The sequence below is a fragment of the Gracilinanus agilis genome, chromosome X (assembly GCF_016433145.1).
Source record: "Gracilinanus agilis isolate LMUSP501 chromosome X, AgileGrace, whole genome shotgun sequence".
Lineage (NCBI taxonomy): Eukaryota > Metazoa > Chordata > Mammalia > Didelphimorphia > Didelphidae > Gracilinanus > Gracilinanus agilis.
Genome location: NC_058136.1, coordinates 54,766,176 through 54,784,783, shown reverse-complemented (window position 1 = coordinate 54,784,783; position 18,608 = coordinate 54,766,176). Strand labels below are relative to the sequence as shown.

The 18,608-nt window shown below is 41.3% G+C and overlaps 1 protein-coding gene across 1 annotated transcript in view; it reads left to right on the top strand.

Annotated features, from left to right (window-relative positions):
- The window catches only part of DOCK11 (dedicator of cytokinesis 11), a 180,273-nt gene that overhangs the window by 38,077 nt on the left and 123,588 nt on the right, over nucleotides 1-18,608 (top strand). The window contains exons 10-19 of the mRNA XM_044682838.1: nucleotides 247-326; nucleotides 2,243-2,326; nucleotides 5,191-5,331; nucleotides 6,117-6,332; nucleotides 10,770-10,892; nucleotides 12,052-12,134; nucleotides 14,579-14,701; nucleotides 14,868-14,944; nucleotides 16,740-16,924; nucleotides 17,033-17,098. Coding sequence (XP_044538773.1) covers nucleotides 247-326; nucleotides 2,243-2,326; nucleotides 5,191-5,331; nucleotides 6,117-6,332; nucleotides 10,770-10,892; nucleotides 12,052-12,134; nucleotides 14,579-14,701; nucleotides 14,868-14,944; nucleotides 16,740-16,924; nucleotides 17,033-17,098 — 1,178 coding nt within the window. The remainder of the gene's footprint in view (nucleotides 1-246; nucleotides 327-2,242; nucleotides 2,327-5,190; nucleotides 5,332-6,116; nucleotides 6,333-10,769; nucleotides 10,893-12,051; nucleotides 12,135-14,578; nucleotides 14,702-14,867; nucleotides 14,945-16,739; nucleotides 16,925-17,032; nucleotides 17,099-18,608) is intronic.

The window sequence follows — 18,608 nt, the reverse complement described above, 5'->3', positions numbered from 1 at the left end:
ATAAGTCAGTGATACAATTATTCTGACATGGGAAATAAAAGCACTCTTGAAATTGGACACTTAGGATGAGAAATTCATGGCAGATTTTCAAGAGTCCATTTAAGTTTTCCATTGCTCTCATAATTAAAAAGCTTAGCAATAAATCTGGGCATGGGAGAAGGAGAGATGGTTGGGTTTTTTCCCCCGAGGTGATTAGTAATACATAGTTCATATGGTTTGGAACATCTGCTTTTAATGAATTTACAGAAGATGAAACTAGCAGCCAAGGAAAATCAGAGAACATCATGGAGAGCTTGGAGAGGAGTATGCACCCTGAGCTGATGAAGGTATATCTTTATTTTTTACAGTGATTTAACTTAGAAAGAATCAAGGAGAAACTGTGACAAGTGTCAGCACTATCTCCCATTGGGCAATATTGTTCCTAGCTGTAAAGGGCTATTTAGTTGGACTTCCTGTACCCCAGTAAAGTGGCACTTTGGGAGATTTCAGTCATTTACTTATGGTGCTCACAGAGAACCCCTAATAAACACTGACGTTCTTTGTGAAGTGATCCTTTTAATGTGGGAGATGTTCTACTACACTTCCTGTCTATAATATAATCTGATTGAGGTTCAATCAGTGATTTCATATTAATACATGCTTTTTGTATGCTAGAAATAAATAAATATATGTGGAATCAGGTCACCAAGTATAAATTCTGGGATGTTAACCACATTGTAAATATATATTAAAAATATATAATATATATAGACATCTATATATGTAGACATACACACACACACAATATAGATATGCCTGGACCTGGGTGGATTTCACTGATGTGGGGAGCCCTCTCAAAGCAGATTAGAATTTTCTCTATGTCTTAGGGCCTTGGAGAGCTGCCTAGAATCCTGAGGGTTTATGGGTTATGCCTAGAATTACACAGATGGCATGTGTCAAAGGTCAGGCTCAAACACAGGTATTCTTGACTCAAAATCTAGTGCTAGTTTCTTCATGCCATCCTACCTCTCACATGAACATTAATGTAGTCAAATTTGGGTTTTAAGATGAGTTGATAAAAACCATCTTGGAAAGGGTCAAGACCATCTCATTTCAATTCATTTCTTAGTGAAAGAACAGAGCAATATTACAGAATATAGTGGAACTTTATTCAAAGCTTGTGATCTAGTAATGTCTCTAGGACTAGTAAAGTCTCTAAAGACTTATTTCTCTTTTTTAGCCTGCACCACCTTTTAAGCTATTGAGTTCTCTAAACTTTCTGCTGCTATGGAAATGAGTTATTTTATTTGTTCTAAAACTACCTCTTCCAATCTTTTCCTTATGTCCCAGAAACCCACTGAGACACAGACTTCTTAGCTTGAAGGGAGCTCAGCAGCCAACCTGGTCTCCTGTCTGACATCCCTGACAAGTGGGAATCTAGCCTTCTGCTTAAAGACCCACCTTGTTAGGAATCCATTTCCTTCTAAGGATAAGTACTGGGATAGCCAGACAGCCAGGCCACTCTCTTCTACTGACTTGCTGTATGACCATGAGCATATCCCTTTCCTTCTCTTGGCCATGGTTTCCCTATCCTTAAAAATGAAAATGTTTGAACTGAATGCTTTAGTCTTTATTCCATGGTCCCTGATGTCCTCTGAGATCTAAAATGAATGAATCTTTATTCATCCAATCTTTGTCCTGAATGATTCTCTGTTATTGCCTCTCAATCTTGATTCTTTCCAGATTGAAGTGTCTGAGTTTTTGGAGTCTGCATTGCTTCTCCTGGGGACCATTTTAGTTGTCCTCTGACTTTCTCCAAGCTACCTCTTTCAGGTTTTAAGCTGTGGAGACCAGAAGAGAAGTATGTGTCAGGTACAGAGAGTGGGGTAGGCTAGTAACCCCTGATCTCAAAGGGATACAGCTATATCTTGGTTGAGCCAGAGTGGTCATCATTTATAGTTTGTTTTTTGTAAACTATATACTCCCAAACTCTTTTGAAGAAAAATAAAAAGGCATTTGATCCATTTTAATTTTAATTTTAAGTTCTTACTTTCTGTCCTAGTAACAACTCTAAGGCAGAAGGTCAAGGGGCTAGGCAAATGAGTTTAAGTGAATTGCCCAGGGTCACACATCTAGGAATTATCTGAGGCCAGATTTGTACTCATATCCTCCAGACTCCATGCCTAGTGCCCTATCAGACACTGTGCCACCTAGCTGCTCCCTGATCCACTTTTAAAATTTGACCTCTTTTTTCCATTTTTAGTATGGAAGAGAAACTGAACAGCTGAACAAACTCAGTAGAGGAGATGGAAGACAGAATCTATTTTCTTTTGATGCTGATGTGCAGGTAATGTTCTCAATAGAGACACCTAGGAGTCTGGCTTTATTCTGGGATATTCAGTTCACAAAACATTTGGGCACACGCAGAGCAGTGAGTTGTGGGAGACACATATCATTCCTTCAGGGAGGTTACAGGCTAGTGAGAGTATAAGCTCCAAAACCCAGAGAGCTATAATATGCACTACTAGATACTGAGCACATTTAGTCCTGATGTTTAATGCACTTCACTAAATATTACAAATGAAAACCAAAGTGGGAGGTTGTTCTTGACAAGGTGGACCAGGGCAGCCTGCTTGGAGGAGGTGGCATTTGAGATGGGATTTAAGGGATGGCTGAGAATTTGTCAGACAAAAGAAGGGCAGCAAGAATATTTGGGGCACATGGAGTGTCATGAGAAAAGGCAAAACGATGAAAAAGCAATGTTTGGGGGCAGAGAGTCACCTAGTTTAACTAGACAATAGTATTCTTTCTAGAGAATAACTATATGACATCAGCCTGGGAAGGCAAGGTGGTGCCAGATTCTGGAAGGCCTTAAATGCCAGACAAAAGAATTTGGACATGATTTGGTAAGCAATAAGAAGCCTCTGATGATTTATGAGTGGATGAGTAAACTGTTTATATCTTTATTGTTCTAACAGGGGTATGGTAGGTGGGTTGGAGGTAGAGGAGATAATGGAGGCTTTCGCAAAGAGTTGAGGCAGGCAAGCTTGAAGGCCTGTGCTAGAGCAATGCCAAAAGGAATACCTGTGAAATGTCAAGATTACCCATTTTTCATCCCAAAGGTTACTGATTCCTTTTTGTATCTTGCTCATTTGGAATAGGAACATGATAGGCAACTTCTTCCATTGTGAATAATTCTGAATTGAACATATTTTTCTTGTTTACTCTCTCTTCTCCCAAATACCTTGAAGGGAAGTTTGAAAAAGAATTTTTTAAAAATGGGAAGTAGTATAAAGATCTCCCTTTAGCAAAGATGCATCATGAGAAATGAGAAATCTTTGGGGAGTACTAGCTTGGTTTGCTTGCCCTTTTCCTTCCTCTGTGGCCAATGAGAGAACATGTCTGGCTTTCCAAATGCCAGTTTTATGCCATTCATTCTTAAATTATATGTGCCAAATATACAGGAGCCCTGTCTTTTCCCCCAGATAATTGGGCTCTAATTGAACCTGTCAGGCTTGTTTCTTCTGTACAAAGGAACCAACTGAATGTGGTTGAAACCAAAGCCAGCCTTTCTTTTTGGAAATTTGTGGTGTAGCACACTTGTGGTCATGGAACTCAGCTGGTTTGATGTGGGAGTTGCTTGTCAATGAGCTACTATGAAGAAAAATATTTGATGCTCGTAGTGAAGCTCTAAGGACAAGCGATGTCAGTCTCACAGATTGGAAGCAGAGGATCCTTTCTCTGCTTCCAGTTTGGCTTACTTAGTTTTAGCCTCACGTGATCTCCTGGATGATTGCAATAGATGCCTCAGACTTGGCACTGTGAGAGAAGGGCCTGAGGGTCCTTCCTGTGGGATTGCTGGCCTCCACACAGGAAGCCATGGGGATGGTTTTCATGCTGCTTCTCTTCTCATTCCCTAGATTAATAGGCAGCTGTTAGGACATATCTGCTGTTGAGAATTGTTCCTAGACAGCCACGTTCATTCTTACATTTGTCTGTTGTAGGTAAACAGATCTGGAGATGCCCACTTTGCTTCCAGGTAGACTCTGTAAGACCCCTTTCAGGAAGATTTGGTCTCTTATAATAGTCTTGGTCAAATCCTTGTTGTTCAATTGTGTCTGACTCTCCGTGACCCCATTTGGGGTTTTCTTGGCAGAGACATTGGAGTGGTTTGTCATTTTTCCTTCTTCAGCTCATTTTCCAGACTAGGGAACTGAGGCAAACAGGGCAAAGTGACTTGTCAGGGGTCACTCAGCTTGTCAGTGCCTGAGGCTAGATTTGGGCCCAGGAAGATGAGTCTTCCTGATTCTTGGCCCAGAGGTCTATCTACTTTGCTACCTACTTGCCCCAAAGAAACCTACCAGGCTTTAAATTTACTTAGATAATTTGAGAAAAGAGTTTTGGTTACTATTCTGACATCCATATTTGGCAGTTTCTTTTTCTCTTATTCATGAGACCATATGTAGCAGGGTAGTGCAGTGGCTAGAGCATTGGACCTTGGAGTCAGGAAGACCTCCATTTGAATTCTGCCTCAGATACTTGTGTGAGGCACTTCTCTGTGCCTCATTTTCCTCATCTGGAAAATGGAGTTAAAAATAGCATCTCCCTCCTAGGGATGTTGTGAGGATCAAATGATATGTAAAATATTTTTATGCAAATCTTAAGGCATTATGAATGCTAACTGCTGTTATTATTATTATCCATTGCTACAGAAAAACAGTTGTCTCTCACTTGACCCCCTCTTCCCTTGTAACCAAGAAGTGTATAGTTAGGCAAGCCAAACAAATGCACTGGCCATATGTGACAACCATCTGCCTCAATCAGTGCCCAGTGGTCGTCACCTGGCTAACAAAGAAGCGAGAAGCCTGCTTTTGATGTGGATCTGTCCCCAGCATCTTTCTAGCCCAAAGGCACTACAGTGAAAACTCTGACTCTGCCCCCACAATCTACCTTTTTTCCTTCTTTGTGAAGAGCAGAAAAATGAGCACTTGGGCTGCATGAGCCAAAGGAGCTAGGCTTTGGAATTTGAGAACTGTCACCGAAAGGCTTCTCACACTATCATCAGGATGTTCTCTTCAGGGTCTTTTTGTGGTAGCTGCTAGAACACAAACACATGGGCTAAGGATGGGTCCTACTCACTGGCTTCTGAGGCTGATATTCCAGTATCCTTTTATTTGTTGATAATGCTGTCGCCTATATGTTTTTTTCTAGAGGTTGGACTTTTCAGGCATTGAACCTGATATAAGACCATTTGAAGAAAAGTGTAGCCGGCGTTTCATAGTGAGCTGCCATGACTTCAATTTCAACATCCTAGCTCATGTTGGAGACAGTGCACAAGGACCACCCACAAATGTAAATATACATTGTCTCCTAGAAGTCCCATTCTTGCCATTGGTGCAGTGGTTTCAGTCAGGAAATGCTCTGTCCCAGCCATGTCACCAGTTGACAAGAATTCATTTTGTTTATGTTGGTAAAAGGTATTTTAGAGGGCAGCTGGGTTGCTCAGTGGATTGAGATCCAGGCCTAGAAATGGGAGGTCCTGGGTTCAAATCTGGCCTCAGACACTTCCCAGCTGTATGACCCTGGGCAGGTCACTTGGCTCCCATTGCCTAGCCCTTAGCACTCTCCTGCCTTAGAACCAATACATAGTATTGATTCTAAGATGGAAGGTGAGGGTTTAAAAAAAAAAAAGGTATTTTAGCTACTTCTTTGTTTATTGCTTAACTATGCTGATCTGAAATTGAGATCACTTTGCATTGTGTGACAGCAATCTTCGACTATGCAACCTAAACAAAAAGCTGTTTGGTTTTCATATTCTTGGTTGGGCCTTAGTGGCATAGGAAGTTACTCTACAAATATATTAACAACATGATTCTCTACATTTGCTTTTGAATGCAGCTTCAGATTTGACTGCACAGAGTTTACACTTGTCAGGATTTAAAAATTGACAAAATCTGTCAGTTGTTATTTTAGAATGCCTTTTTCAGGCATGCAAATGAGCCAGTGTTCATTTTGAGCTGTGAAAGATGTGAGAATTGATGCAAAGGACTTCCCAGCTGCACAAATGAAAAGATTCCAGACTTTTAAAAGTGAATGGTCATTTATAAAAATGTACATTTTTTTTCTCCAATTCCCAGGTCGAGCCTTTTTTTCTCAACCTTGCCTTGTTTGATGTGAAAAATAATTGCAAGATTTCAGCTGACTTCCATGTGGACCTTAATCCTCCATCTATTCGGGAAATGTTACTAGGCCTATCAGCACATGTGGACAATGATGGCACTCCAAGGGGATCTTCATCTAAGGAGCATTTTATTCACGGGATTGAGGAATCTCAGTTACGCTATATCAAACAGGTGCATATGGTCTTTAGCCTTTTCAGTGCTTAGAGAATGAAAAGCAGAAATGTACTGTCATATGTTTAAAGGAGTTATAAGACTTCAAGTCTTGCTCTTTAAGGTCTATGTACTTAGGGAGGTGGTGGGAGAAGAACTGAGGTGTTAAAAAGTTATTGGTCCATCATAGGTGGCATGAGTTTATACCTGGCTATAACACGTTAATTAAAGCTTTAGGACACTTAAGCCATTGTGCTGTGGCACTTGACAACAAGGGAGACAGGTCGTAAGAGCATCTCTGAACAGCCCAGAGTATCCACTGTATGGGATAGCATAGCACGATATAGACTCAGCTTGAAGTCTAATGAAAAGTTGTTGTTTAAATCACAGGTGTGTGGTCCTATATTCTGTCTACTGTGAGGCAGATTGAGCCAGTTCATAGAAGAGCGGCCTTTTAACTATAAAGAGATCAGTTTCCGTCCTCTTGCTTGAAAGCCTCTGCTGAGAGCTTAGTCTTCACAAAGTGCTTAGGAATTCTTCCCTTTGTATGGATTGGACACTGCAAGGAATGAAGGAGAACAGGGTTCATAGTCTCCCTTCCATCCCAGTAGGAACATGAGACCAAAAGCATAAACAAACAAAAACAAAAAACCATTAGCCACTGTATAATGAAGGTGGGGAGAGAGATATAGCCAGTACTTTGGCAGAGGCTGTGTGTGGCAAGTGAGACTTAATTTTTACCTGTTTTTGATGCTTTCTGGGACTTTACTCTGATTCACTGTTCCAGACACTGTCCCCTTAGTCTCCCTTATTCCCTTTCAAGGACCCCAGGATTTTCCAGGCAGATTGGTTTAGGCATATGTTGGTGAACCCATGGCGTGTGTATTGGAGCATGCTGGAGGAAGCTGCTCCCCTTCCCCTCTCCACTCTGCCTTAGGACATTTCTCACATGTCCTGCCCCTCTGCCTAGCAGCCCAATGGGAGTGCTTCCTTCTTTCCCTATCTGGGGTAAGATGGGGGACTCACATGTGGCATGAGAGTTGCAATTTGGGCACTTGGTCTCTTAAGGTCTCTAATAAAAGGTTCACCATCACCATGATAGGGTAAATAATATAAGTATGTCTGCAAAGATCTGCTCTGCACAAATGATATTGAGTAGATCCTTTGATTTCCTCACAATATTCAACAAGGCATTTCAAGCGTTTAGGTATTTCCTGAGTGTTTATTGTGAGGTGATATAAAGATCTATCTGATGTGGTCTTTATCCCAAGTGATCTTATTTCCTACCTAGAGAGTTTAGCCTAAACATATGGACCAGTTCAGAAAATCATACTTCAGTGGATCCTAGAGCTTATTAGTATGGAAGGATATACTCTCACCCTGAATAGCTCACAACCCTTCCTCCCTCCACCCATGCCTCTTCAGCCAGGGTGTTTCTTGGCCAAGCTTTCCTATAGATCTGCCACAGAATAGCCCTTCAGTACCCTGGAGAGCTTTTCTCATTGCACAGGGAGCAGAGCAACATACAGACTGTCCATCTGTCTGACATGACTCTTACTAGATGGCTAGCCCACTTCCTTTTCTGCTCATCCATGACCTAGGCTATATCGATTATGCTACTTGTTACACAATGGTCTTAGGCACCTGTACCTTGCCACTGTTTCATTCCATTGCCCTTTGGGTCACCTGCAGATCTGATTCTTTAGATGCTGTAGTCTAAGGTTCACAGCCATACATTATCACTGGGAGAATACTGAGAATAATAGAAGACAGATGTTAAAATGTCTGATGCTAGAGAGTGAGTGCCACAGGAGCTTAAGAAAGCTAAACATTAGATTGGTGGCCTGTAGTTAAAAGGAGTGTTTCATGTAAGAAATGGGACCTGAGCCAAGTCTTGAAGAATAGGAGGGATGTGGCTGGCTGGAGAAGAGGGCAGCAAAGGTCTTTTTCAAGACCTTGTGATTTATTCCCCTGGTTGGGGATACCTGGGAGAGGGGCTATATTTCTTTCTCATGTGTGGGTATTTTCTTTCTAAGTGGGAGACTTTTTCTCATTTTGTTCCATTGTAGGCCTAGTCCATTGCCTTGATTTTACAGCTGACAAGCTGCTTATGTGGCATAGCATTCCATCATGGGTTTGCCATTGGGACTGCTTCATGTGGTGTTTCCTTGAAATAACCATCATAGTAAAAGAGAAAATGACCTTCAGAAAGAGCCTGACTTGGTACCATTTGCTGTGCCACAGGCCATCAAAACATATGCATGGAACTCTGGCATATTGGCCTAAATAAAATAAACAGTTCAGAGTCTGCATCTTTGAACCTTATGGCTCTCTCCTATTTTGAAGACAGCCAAATTTTATCAGCAGGGCAGATGCAATTTCTCAATTGACTCCATTGCTTTATTACACAGCGAAACAGTAAAAGGCTTTCTTCCTTTGCTGCCATTAGTGTTAATTAAGAAGGAGTGGAATTAACTCAGAATCCTAGTAAAGATGGAGGAAAATGCACCTCCATTTGAGAAATGTATCCTGTGTACAAGTGACACTCACCCCACTAACTCAGCAGAAGTTAGAGTTGTAGCGTTAAGCTGATCAGTAATGAAGAGACTAATCAGTGAGTGCAGAACACAACCCAGTTTTGCAGAGGAATTTGAGGCCTTTAGTTGATGATCAAAAGAAAATTCATTTTAAAAGTAGCTTTGGGAGTTACTTTTTTTTTCCAAGAGCTCCTTCTCCCCATCTCATCTCAAGTTACTCATATGCCTACTACCACTCTTTCTTCCCTCACCCCATCTCATATGGGGTAGAAGCCCTTCTTGTCAAGGCCTAGTCCTTTACATGAAAGTGATCCCATCCCATTCCATCTTTTCCAGCAGATTGTCCCCTCTATAATCCCCACTCTCTCACTTCAGTTCTCCCTCACTTGATCCATCCATCCCTGTTCACTGTAATCTTATATCTCTTCTCCTTTTTGTGACTAGACTCTTGGTGAAAGCCATCTGTAATCCATGCTTCTAATTCATTTCCTCTCATTCACGTTTTATAATTTGGCTCCTGATCCTAGCATTTAAGTGAAACTGCTCTCTCTAAGTTACCAGTGATCTCTTAATTGCCAAATCTAGTGGCCTTTTCTTAGTCTTCATCTTTCTTGATGTCTCTGCAGCTTTTGACACTGTTTTGATTGCTGTTTTGTCACTTCCTTGATACTCTGTTCTCGCTAAGTTTTTGGGGTGCCACTCTTTCCTGATTCTCTCCCTGCCTGATTGCTCCTTTTCATTCTTCTCTGCTGGATCTTCATTCAGGTCATACTTGCTAATTGTCGGTATCCCACAGGGTTCTATCCATGACCCTCCTCTCTCTATATACTATTTCCCTTGGTGACATCATCTCTGCTGATGATTCCCAAGTTTACAAACTCAGCTCTAAACCCTCTGTTGATATCCAGTCTCACGTCTTTAGCTACCTCTTGAACTTCTAGAATTTGATGTTCTATAGACATCTCAGATTCAACAGGGGATAAGTATTTATGTATCACTATGTGCCAGGCACTGTGCTAAGAGCTTTACAGATGTCACATTTGATTCTCACAACAACCTTGTGAGATAAGTACTGTTGTTATGCCCATTTTTTAGTTGAATAAACTAAGGCAAAGAGAATTCTAGTGACTTGCCCAGGGTCATAGCCAATAAGTGTCTGAGGCTGGGTTTGAATTCTTGACTCTAGGTCAGGGGTTGGCAACATATGGCTCTCGAGTCATATCTGGCTCTTTTGAGGGCCAGATATGGCTCTTTCTGCAGGAGCCATAAAATCCATGTTTTTTCAGGCGCTGTTACAGGAGCGGCACTGTGAGCACTGTACGGCTCTCAGGAAATGACATTTTAAAAAATGTGGCGTTTATGGCTCTCACGGCCAAAAAGGTTGTCGACCCCTGCTCTAGGCCCTGTGCTCTCATCCATATCCAAAACTAAACTCATCATCTTTCTCCACAAATCCTCCCCTCTTTGACTTTCTAGCCCTCATTACCTATTGTCTTAGCCTAACAGTAGATCTGTCTACCTGAAATCTCTCTCCACTTTAGTCTTCCTACAGCACAAATGTAACCAGTAAGTGTAAACTCCCTCTCACCTCCAGGATCAAATGGAAAAGCCCGTGTTTGGCATTCAAAACCCTTCATGGACCATCCTTGCTACCTTTCTAGTCTTTTGACTCATTCCCAGCAACCTTGGGCTCCATGTATTCTTTGATGTAGTGGTCCTGGCCTCTTGATTTCCCCCATGCCTGGAATGCTCTCCCTTCCTTCCTCATCTCTGCCTCTTGGCTTCCTGGGCTTGTTTGACCATATTAGATTGTCTTTTATCTTTCTTCTCATCACTAGTTCTTAGCACTGTGCTTGGCATATAGTAGGCACTTCATAAATATTAATTTATTGACTGTAATAATTTTGTTTTTCCTTTTCAGGGAATTTTCTCAGTGACTAATCCCCATGTTGAAATTTATCTTGTTGCCCGAATAGAGAAGGTGTTACAGGGGAGCATTACACATTGTGCTGAGCCCTACATCAAGACCTCTGATCCAGTTAAGGTATTGGAGAGGTAGAAATGGGAGAATTGCAGATTCAGGCGGGAGGAGATTTTACATCTTATTGAGTTTTAAAATATTTCCAATATTTCCAACAAGTCCTAAAGAAAAATAATCCTTTTCTTTGAATGTTCCATCTATTCTGTTAGCACAGGTAAAACATATACAGCATCTGGAAGGAGTTGCTCGTTCCCCTTCTCTTTCTGTCCTAAGTGGAAGCTAACATTGCTTTCCATGTGTATGTTGGAAATGAGAGAGAACTTTAGATATTCCAGCTTCACTAACAAGTACTATTCCTCTACCTCAAACAGTTACTCTCAGTTATCTCTTGGATTTAGAGAATATCAAGTTCTAGAAAATACCTTAGAGAACCTTTAACCCAAAGGGGGCCCAGGGAGGCCTAGTACCTTGTCCTGAGACAGCTAGCTGTTAACAAGAGCAGAACTGGAATTTAGGCCTTTTAAATGCCTAATACTCTTCTGTTGCTTTCCTGTTGTCAATGGGGCATTTTATTCCAGATTCTTAAATCAAAAGATTAAGAGACCTGGATGCGACATTGGAGGCAATCTAGTCCAACACCCTCATTTCATATTTGAAGAAACTGAGAGACAGATTGTGCCTTGCCCAAGGCCATCCCAGTATTTAGTATAGCAGAGTTCAAATCCAGGTCCTCCCACATTTTAATTCATTTACTTCAGAGAGTTTAGTAATTGGGAGGTGCTACAGGGATGTGTGACTCATTCATGAAGGGAAGATCTGCAAAACAGAAAAGAAAGCTTCCACCCCATTGAAATGGGCCAGGGATGGGAGCTAGACAAATGCTCCATAGCTTCTTTACTTCTCATGTTATCCTGTAGGTGTAACTCTTCAACACTTATTGCTGCAAGACTAATTATCTTGCTGATTGTTCATAGGCTCCTTTCCTTAAGGTTATTTGTATCTTGTGCAGGCCATTCCTGGATGATGAATTAGTATTTTTTAAAAAGGAAACAAGCTGAAAATAGCTGAAAATAAGATTGGGAAGGTCTTTGAGAATCAGTTCCTAGTGGGTCCTTTGGCTTTGGATGGGTTTCTAAAGGAAATGACAATAGTAGGCTCCATTTGATGGCTTCATTGGAAAAGATGTTCTGAGTCGATCACTCTTCATTGTCTCTTCCCTTAGACTGCCCAGAAGGTGCATAAGGCAGCCAGGCAGGTGTGCAACAGGCTAGGACGGTACCGGATGCCTTTTGCTTGGGCTGCTAGGTCTGTATATGTTTAATTCATATCCTTTTTGTCTTTATGCCGAGATTCCCTACAAACCGATAAACATGTACGAAACACCTATTATGTAGAAGATACAAAAGTGGGCATAAGGCATGTAGTTTGGAGTGGGGGGGCAGCAGAATATTTTCCTTGTTGAATTGAGTTTACTCCCAAGTTGTGCAGTAGAACATTTTTATTATTCTTCATCAACAGGAAATTTGGGGCCTAAGAGTTCTTTTTCTTAGGATTTGCTTTCTACCAAGGACCCTCCAATTCTTTATTTGGTAAATGTTCCTGTTTTGACTGAAGGTTGGGTTAGAAGGGAAAAGAATCAGCATTTATATGGTGCCTACAATATGACAGGCACCATGTTAGAAATCTCATTTGACCCTCAAAATAGCCATGGGAAATTTGTGTTCTTATTATTTCCATTTACGAGTTGAGGAAACTGAGGTAGACAGAGATTCAGTACTTGCCCAGGATCACACAAGCAGGGTCTGAGGCCAGATTTGAATTGTTCTTTCTGATTCTAGACCTAGGGCTGAATGCACTGTGGCACCCCCTAGCTACCTTTAATTGACACTTCTACTTTTTTTTGGACCTTTGATTTCATTGATGTAGAGAACTCCTCGAACTGAATCCAGAATGTCAGCTTGTCTGTAATTTATATTTTTAAAACGTTGCCCGGTAGTATGTATCTGAAGTGGGTCTTTTGAACTTCCAGGCAGGCTCTCCATCCTGCCATATCATGATGCCTCTCTTCATCTTATGACATTGAAATTATATCTTTCCTACTTACACTTTTGAAAATACCATCCAGAAAGCGTTTATTGAGTACCTACTATTTGCAAAGCACTGTGTTAGGTATACCAAGACAAAATGAAAAACGCTTCTTCCTTCCTCTCTTCAAGGAGCTTCCATTCTACTTGGCAGCTAGCTGGCACAGTGGATAGAGGCGTGTTGGGCTTATTGTCAGGAAAATCTGAGTTCAAAGCCTGTCTCAGATACTTAATAACTTTATATGTAACTGGCTTGATTCTGGGAGTATCTTTCACAGAATCATTCTAGATTATATGCTCATTTGATCTGCATGCCTAATTAAGGGATGGTGTCATGGATTTAGGAAGGGACACTGAGTACAAGAGCCACGCATATGTAGCTCAGGTGACTGGCTTTGTTGAAAGGCTCTGAGAAATGATGGCTTAGGTGCATTTCTTCCTTAGCCCCTTGCAGAGTATGGGGCCTAACGCAGCTCCCAGCTTACCCATTGATACAGGCTGTCCAATTCCCTGATTCATGTAAGGAAAGGTCAGCATATTATAAAAAACTCAATTAATTCTGGCAAAGTTGGGGTACTGGGTGGAACAGAGACTGGAGGAGAAGCTGAGGAAATGAACTTTCTTTCCTTTCATTATTTAAACTCAGCCCTTTCACTGATGGATCTCAAATTATAGAGCTCACTAGTTGATGGAAGCTCTCGGTGTTCTTATTTTTAGGTGGAGGTGGCAGAGAGGGAGGCTTCTGTTGGCAACCTTTTAGCCATGGGTGAGAGTCAAGGTAGTGCTTGGAAGCAGGAGTCATGTTGTACAATGTTCTCCCAAAAAGTTTCTGACTGCAGATTCACAAATATGGCTTCGGATTCCTCTCTATTGGAGAGGGTAACAAAACACTTGAAAAGCTTCTCAAGCTAAAAACAATTTTTTAAAAAAAATTATGCGACTTTTGCATTTCTTCTCATAACCCCATTCTCTTCCCATCTCCCACCCCCTAGTTTGTCATGGGGTATGCGGCTTCTTTTTTTGCCATATATATGTGCTCCATCTCCCCACAAGTTGCTTTGCTTATCAGAAGCAGCTGAAAGTCTTGCTAAAGAACTGGTCCAAACCTGAAAGAAATGTGACTGGGATTATTATTTAAAAACCAAAGGAAGCCTCTAGAAAGGTATTCATAGTATTTCAGTTCTGACCAGACCTTCAAGGGCAGCTAGGTATTATAGTAGATAGAATGTTAAAACTTTGGAAACAAGAAGATCTGAATTCAAACCCTACCTCAACCACTTACTAGTTGTGTGATCCTGGCCAAGCCTCACTTAGCCTTTGTTTGCCCCAGTTTCCCCATCTGTAAAATGGGGATAACCTCATAAGGTTGTTTTGAGGGAAAAAATGAGATAGCATGTAAAGGGCTTTGCAAATCTTAAAGTTCTGTATAAATATTAACTCATTATTATGTTATTCAACTACCATCATCATTAATATTCAGTGACTTTCCCATTGGAAATCATATTTCCAGTTACAACGGTATTGGAGACAATTTTATCAGAGTATTTCCTGGACACTCAATATGTAAGGATTCCTTGAAGACTGAATTTAGAGAAGTAATTCTTAATTTCAGTTTGACTTATACATATCTTAGGATACTGAAAAACCCTTTTGTTGTTCTTTAAGGCCAGTTTTCAAAGATACTCAAGGCTCTCTGGATCTAGAAGGGAGATTTTCCCCTTTCTATAAACAAGACAGCAGCAAGCTCTCTAGTGAAGATATTCTCAAGTTGCTGTCCGAATACAAGAAGTAAGTTGGCTGGCTTACTAAAGTATATGAGTTGTAATTTTATTTTAAAATAAATTTGAGTAATATTTGGGGAATATTATATCTTCTTCTCAAGATTAAGAATAATATTGCTCATATGTTCCATATTCACAACTTGAAGACTAACATATGTTTCCTTTATTCCCAGGCCAGAGAAGACCAAGTTACAGATCATTCCTGGCCAGTTAAACATTGTAATAGAATGTGTACCACCAGATTTCTCAAGTAAGAATTCTCATATGTGATATCAAAACTAACCTTTTTGCACCATCGTGCTTGCCATACTCTTTTCACTGTGCACTTTAATATAATGGTGCTATATAAAAAAAAAGGCCTTTTGAGACTTCCAGGCCAAGATGGTGGCAGAGTAGAAGGAAGGGGCTTCCTCTCCTCCAACCAACTGATATAAAGCATTTCAGAAGGACAAAAATCAAAATCAGAGGAGTGAAGAGGCTCTGCCAAGGGGCACAACCTTGAAGTAGGCAGAGTTTGGGCATTTCCACGCTATAAGTGGGTAAAATTACACCTACCAAAGCGCAAGCGGATCACCCCTCCCCCATACCACTTAGGGTGCCAGAGCCAGAGCCAGAGTCAGTGCGAGGGCTGGGACAATCTCTAAATTCTCGGGGCAGGCTGAAAGCACCACAGACTTACCCCAGAGAGCAGTACAAGGCTTTGGCAGCAAGACTTGGGACCCGAGGCTGAGGAGCATGAGCGGGTGGGAGCTAAGAGAGCCCCAGCAGATGTCTTGGAGACTGGAAAAATAGCCTTCAGGGCAAAACATTTTGTGTCTCACTACACTGAGAGCTGCCTGCCCTTCTCATTCAGACTTCTGGCTGGGAAGCCAAGAGAGTACAGAGATAAAAAACACACAGCTACCAACCCTCAGGAAGTACAATGCCCGAGTACCAAAAGAATAAGATGCAACAGCAAAAGCCTTTGACACTGCATAACTTCTGTGGAGAAAAAACAGCAGAGCACAGAAGTGACAAACAAGCAAACACAGCCAAACTTTCCCAAAACAATGGAAATTGGACACAAGCTCTCTAGGAACTAAAAAAAGGCCCTTTGGTTTGGGGCAAGTCTATTGCCTTTCTGGCCTAGTCGATTCCTTTGTAAGGTTGGGAATGTTGGGCTAGATCCTCGAGATCCCTGCCAATTATAATGCTCTGTGTTCCAGCACAGTTGAGTTAACTGGATCTTCTTTTAATACGTGAAGTCCAAAGATTGTGTGATAGAATAGTTAGGCTGCTCTTGAACTCAAAGCTCCAAGGCTTATGCAGTTGTGTGTGGTTGCCACCTCCAGAGGGATGGAAAAGAGGAAAGAGTCAATTCTCCAAAGCTTGTCTTTGTTGCCACTGTTCAACTCCGTTTCTACTCTCCTCAGTCTCCATCCCAGGGCACAAGGAATTTTTCTGTGATATAGTGGTTGCTTCTTTTGGTAACTTGTATTTCTAAAGTTTCCTGTAATTCTGTGTAATTTCTTATCTGGATTAGGCATTTTGTTATTGGTCGCACATCTTAAGAAAGACATTTCAGAAGCTTTCCATTGTTTCACAGGTGAAAAATTACACTTGGACCCATTTACGTTTTTGAGTTACTTACCATAGCTCACTGTCGATGTAAAGATACTCTTATTTTGCTGCTACTAGTAAAAAAAATGCAGTGAAAACGAAATTGCAGCCACAGGGAAATAAGGAGTAGATTTCTTCACACAGTCGAACATGGAAGTGGCCATTTGTGTTGTAGTCAGTTACTGTCCATTGTCAGTGTTGAGAAATAGGGAGTGATCAGGCCTAGACCAATACCACCCTCATTTCCCTTGGCCTCTTGCGTTTCTGTAGCAGTTGCTTTCATTTTTTTTATGTTCAGGTAATCACTTAAAGTTCAACCTTTTGAGTAGATATTTGAAGAGTTTAATGTGTTTATAGGCCATTTGTTTAGGAAATGCCACATTGTTTGAAGGCGGGTGGCAGTGGCATCATGTGCAGCCCTTACCTGGCTCTGTTTTCTCTCTTAGATTGTGTCACTGCCTCCTATGTGCCTGTGAAGCCTTTTTTGAAGAATTCTCAGAATCTCGCTGTGGAAGTTGAAGAGTTTGTTCCTGAAGTGGCAAAATATTGTTATCCTTTTACAGTTTACAAAAATCACCTTTATGTATATCCTCTGCACTTAAAGTATGATAGCCAGAAGACATTTGCAAAAGTGAGTAGTTATTAGTTTCATTTAGACATGTAAAGTTTCTGTTTAAGCCCTCAGCCACATTTCTGAAAAATGAATAACATTTCTGAATAATAATGGCTTATTTCCTAGGCAAGGAATATTGCTGTCTGTGTAGAATTCCGGGATTCCGATGAGAGTGATGCTAGTGCTCTGAAGGTGCGTCGATTTGTTAGCAATTTATATATTTCTATTAGAAATGGGGCCTTTACACTCCAGGAGATCAATAGTAAGCATTCCCTGGGGTTATATGCCATGGGGAGGATAATTCAGAGAAAAACAAGTAAAGCTATCTAGATTCTCCTTTGACTTGTTCCCTGCATGGAGGAATTTGGGGATTATTAGGGACCAACCAGCTTGGGCTTGAAGTTGGATGAGATTCTCATCTCTCTAGTTTTTTGGATTTGCCTCATTCTGCTTTTGCAATGCTGTTTTATGCCCAGGCACAAGGTCATTTGTCTTATGACCAGCTAGAATATATAATCACCAGGGGACTTGTGACCTGACCAGGCCTGGAGCAGGCAGAAGCCAAGTGTGCCTGCCTTGATCCACAGTGTGCTTTGCCTTCTGTGCCTCATCTATTGATGCCTGAATTCTGGGATCATTGTTCCCTCCAAAACCAAGGCAGGTTGTTATCAGATCTGGCCACACATGGGGCTGCTGGTACTGCCAGACTTCTCCACTATTGGGGAACTCTCTGTCATAGCATTAATGCATTTAACCATCATGTAATGTTTTCTCAGACTCCTTGAATCAGATTTTATTACCAAGACCTAAAGGGGAAGGGAAGTCTGGAGTTTCTCCTCACAGTTTCCTTTTCATGCTGAGTAGCCCTTAACTTTAGAAAAAAAATTCTTTTTATCTAAAGCCCTAAATTTCAAACACGGTCAGTCCTTTGAATTAAGTCCTTTTCTCTGTTTTTCCTTTTAGTGGAAATTGAGTGCAGTGGGGCCTTTGGAATCAGAGGGCCTGGGTTCAAATCCTATTTCTGTCACTATCCTGTGTGACTAAGCGATTGGGCAAAGCACTTACTTTCTCTGGGTCTCAATTGCCCCAGTGGAAAACAAGTGGGTTAGACTAGGTGGCCTCCAAAGTTCTTTCCAGCTCTAAATCTGTGTTCTCTGACTAGTTCCCCTCCCCATCCTGTGGAATCTCACTCTTAAGTTACTCCTGGGCTTTGGAGTATATGCTCAGTGATCTCGATCGTTGCAGTTTCTCTGTGGCAGCATAGAAGAATACAGATGTATATATAGTCTGTCATGAAGTAAAAAAGTGAGTCTAACAAGGATGAGGATAGGCAGTGGCAACATACCCAGAAATGACTGCCATCTACAAGGTCCAGGCCATTGACTTCATCAGACGTTTGAGAAGTGAGGCAAACATTAGAGGAACACCCGTGTATTAGGCCTAGGCAAATAAAGGACTCATACTGGAAATGAAGCCAGAATGTCCCACAGATGCAGAGAAATAGAAAGCCAGGCCTTTATGGTAGATGGCTCACAAGGAAGGAGAAATGAAATCCCTGGCTCGGATGTTGGGAAGCTTCTTTGAGTCCAGACTTGTAGACTGGCTGTTTCTCTGGTCAGGCCCTGGATTCACTAACTAATCCCCAAGAGGAACACTTTATTTTGACTTTTCTTAAAGCAAGTTGGATGTAGCTAATATTCAG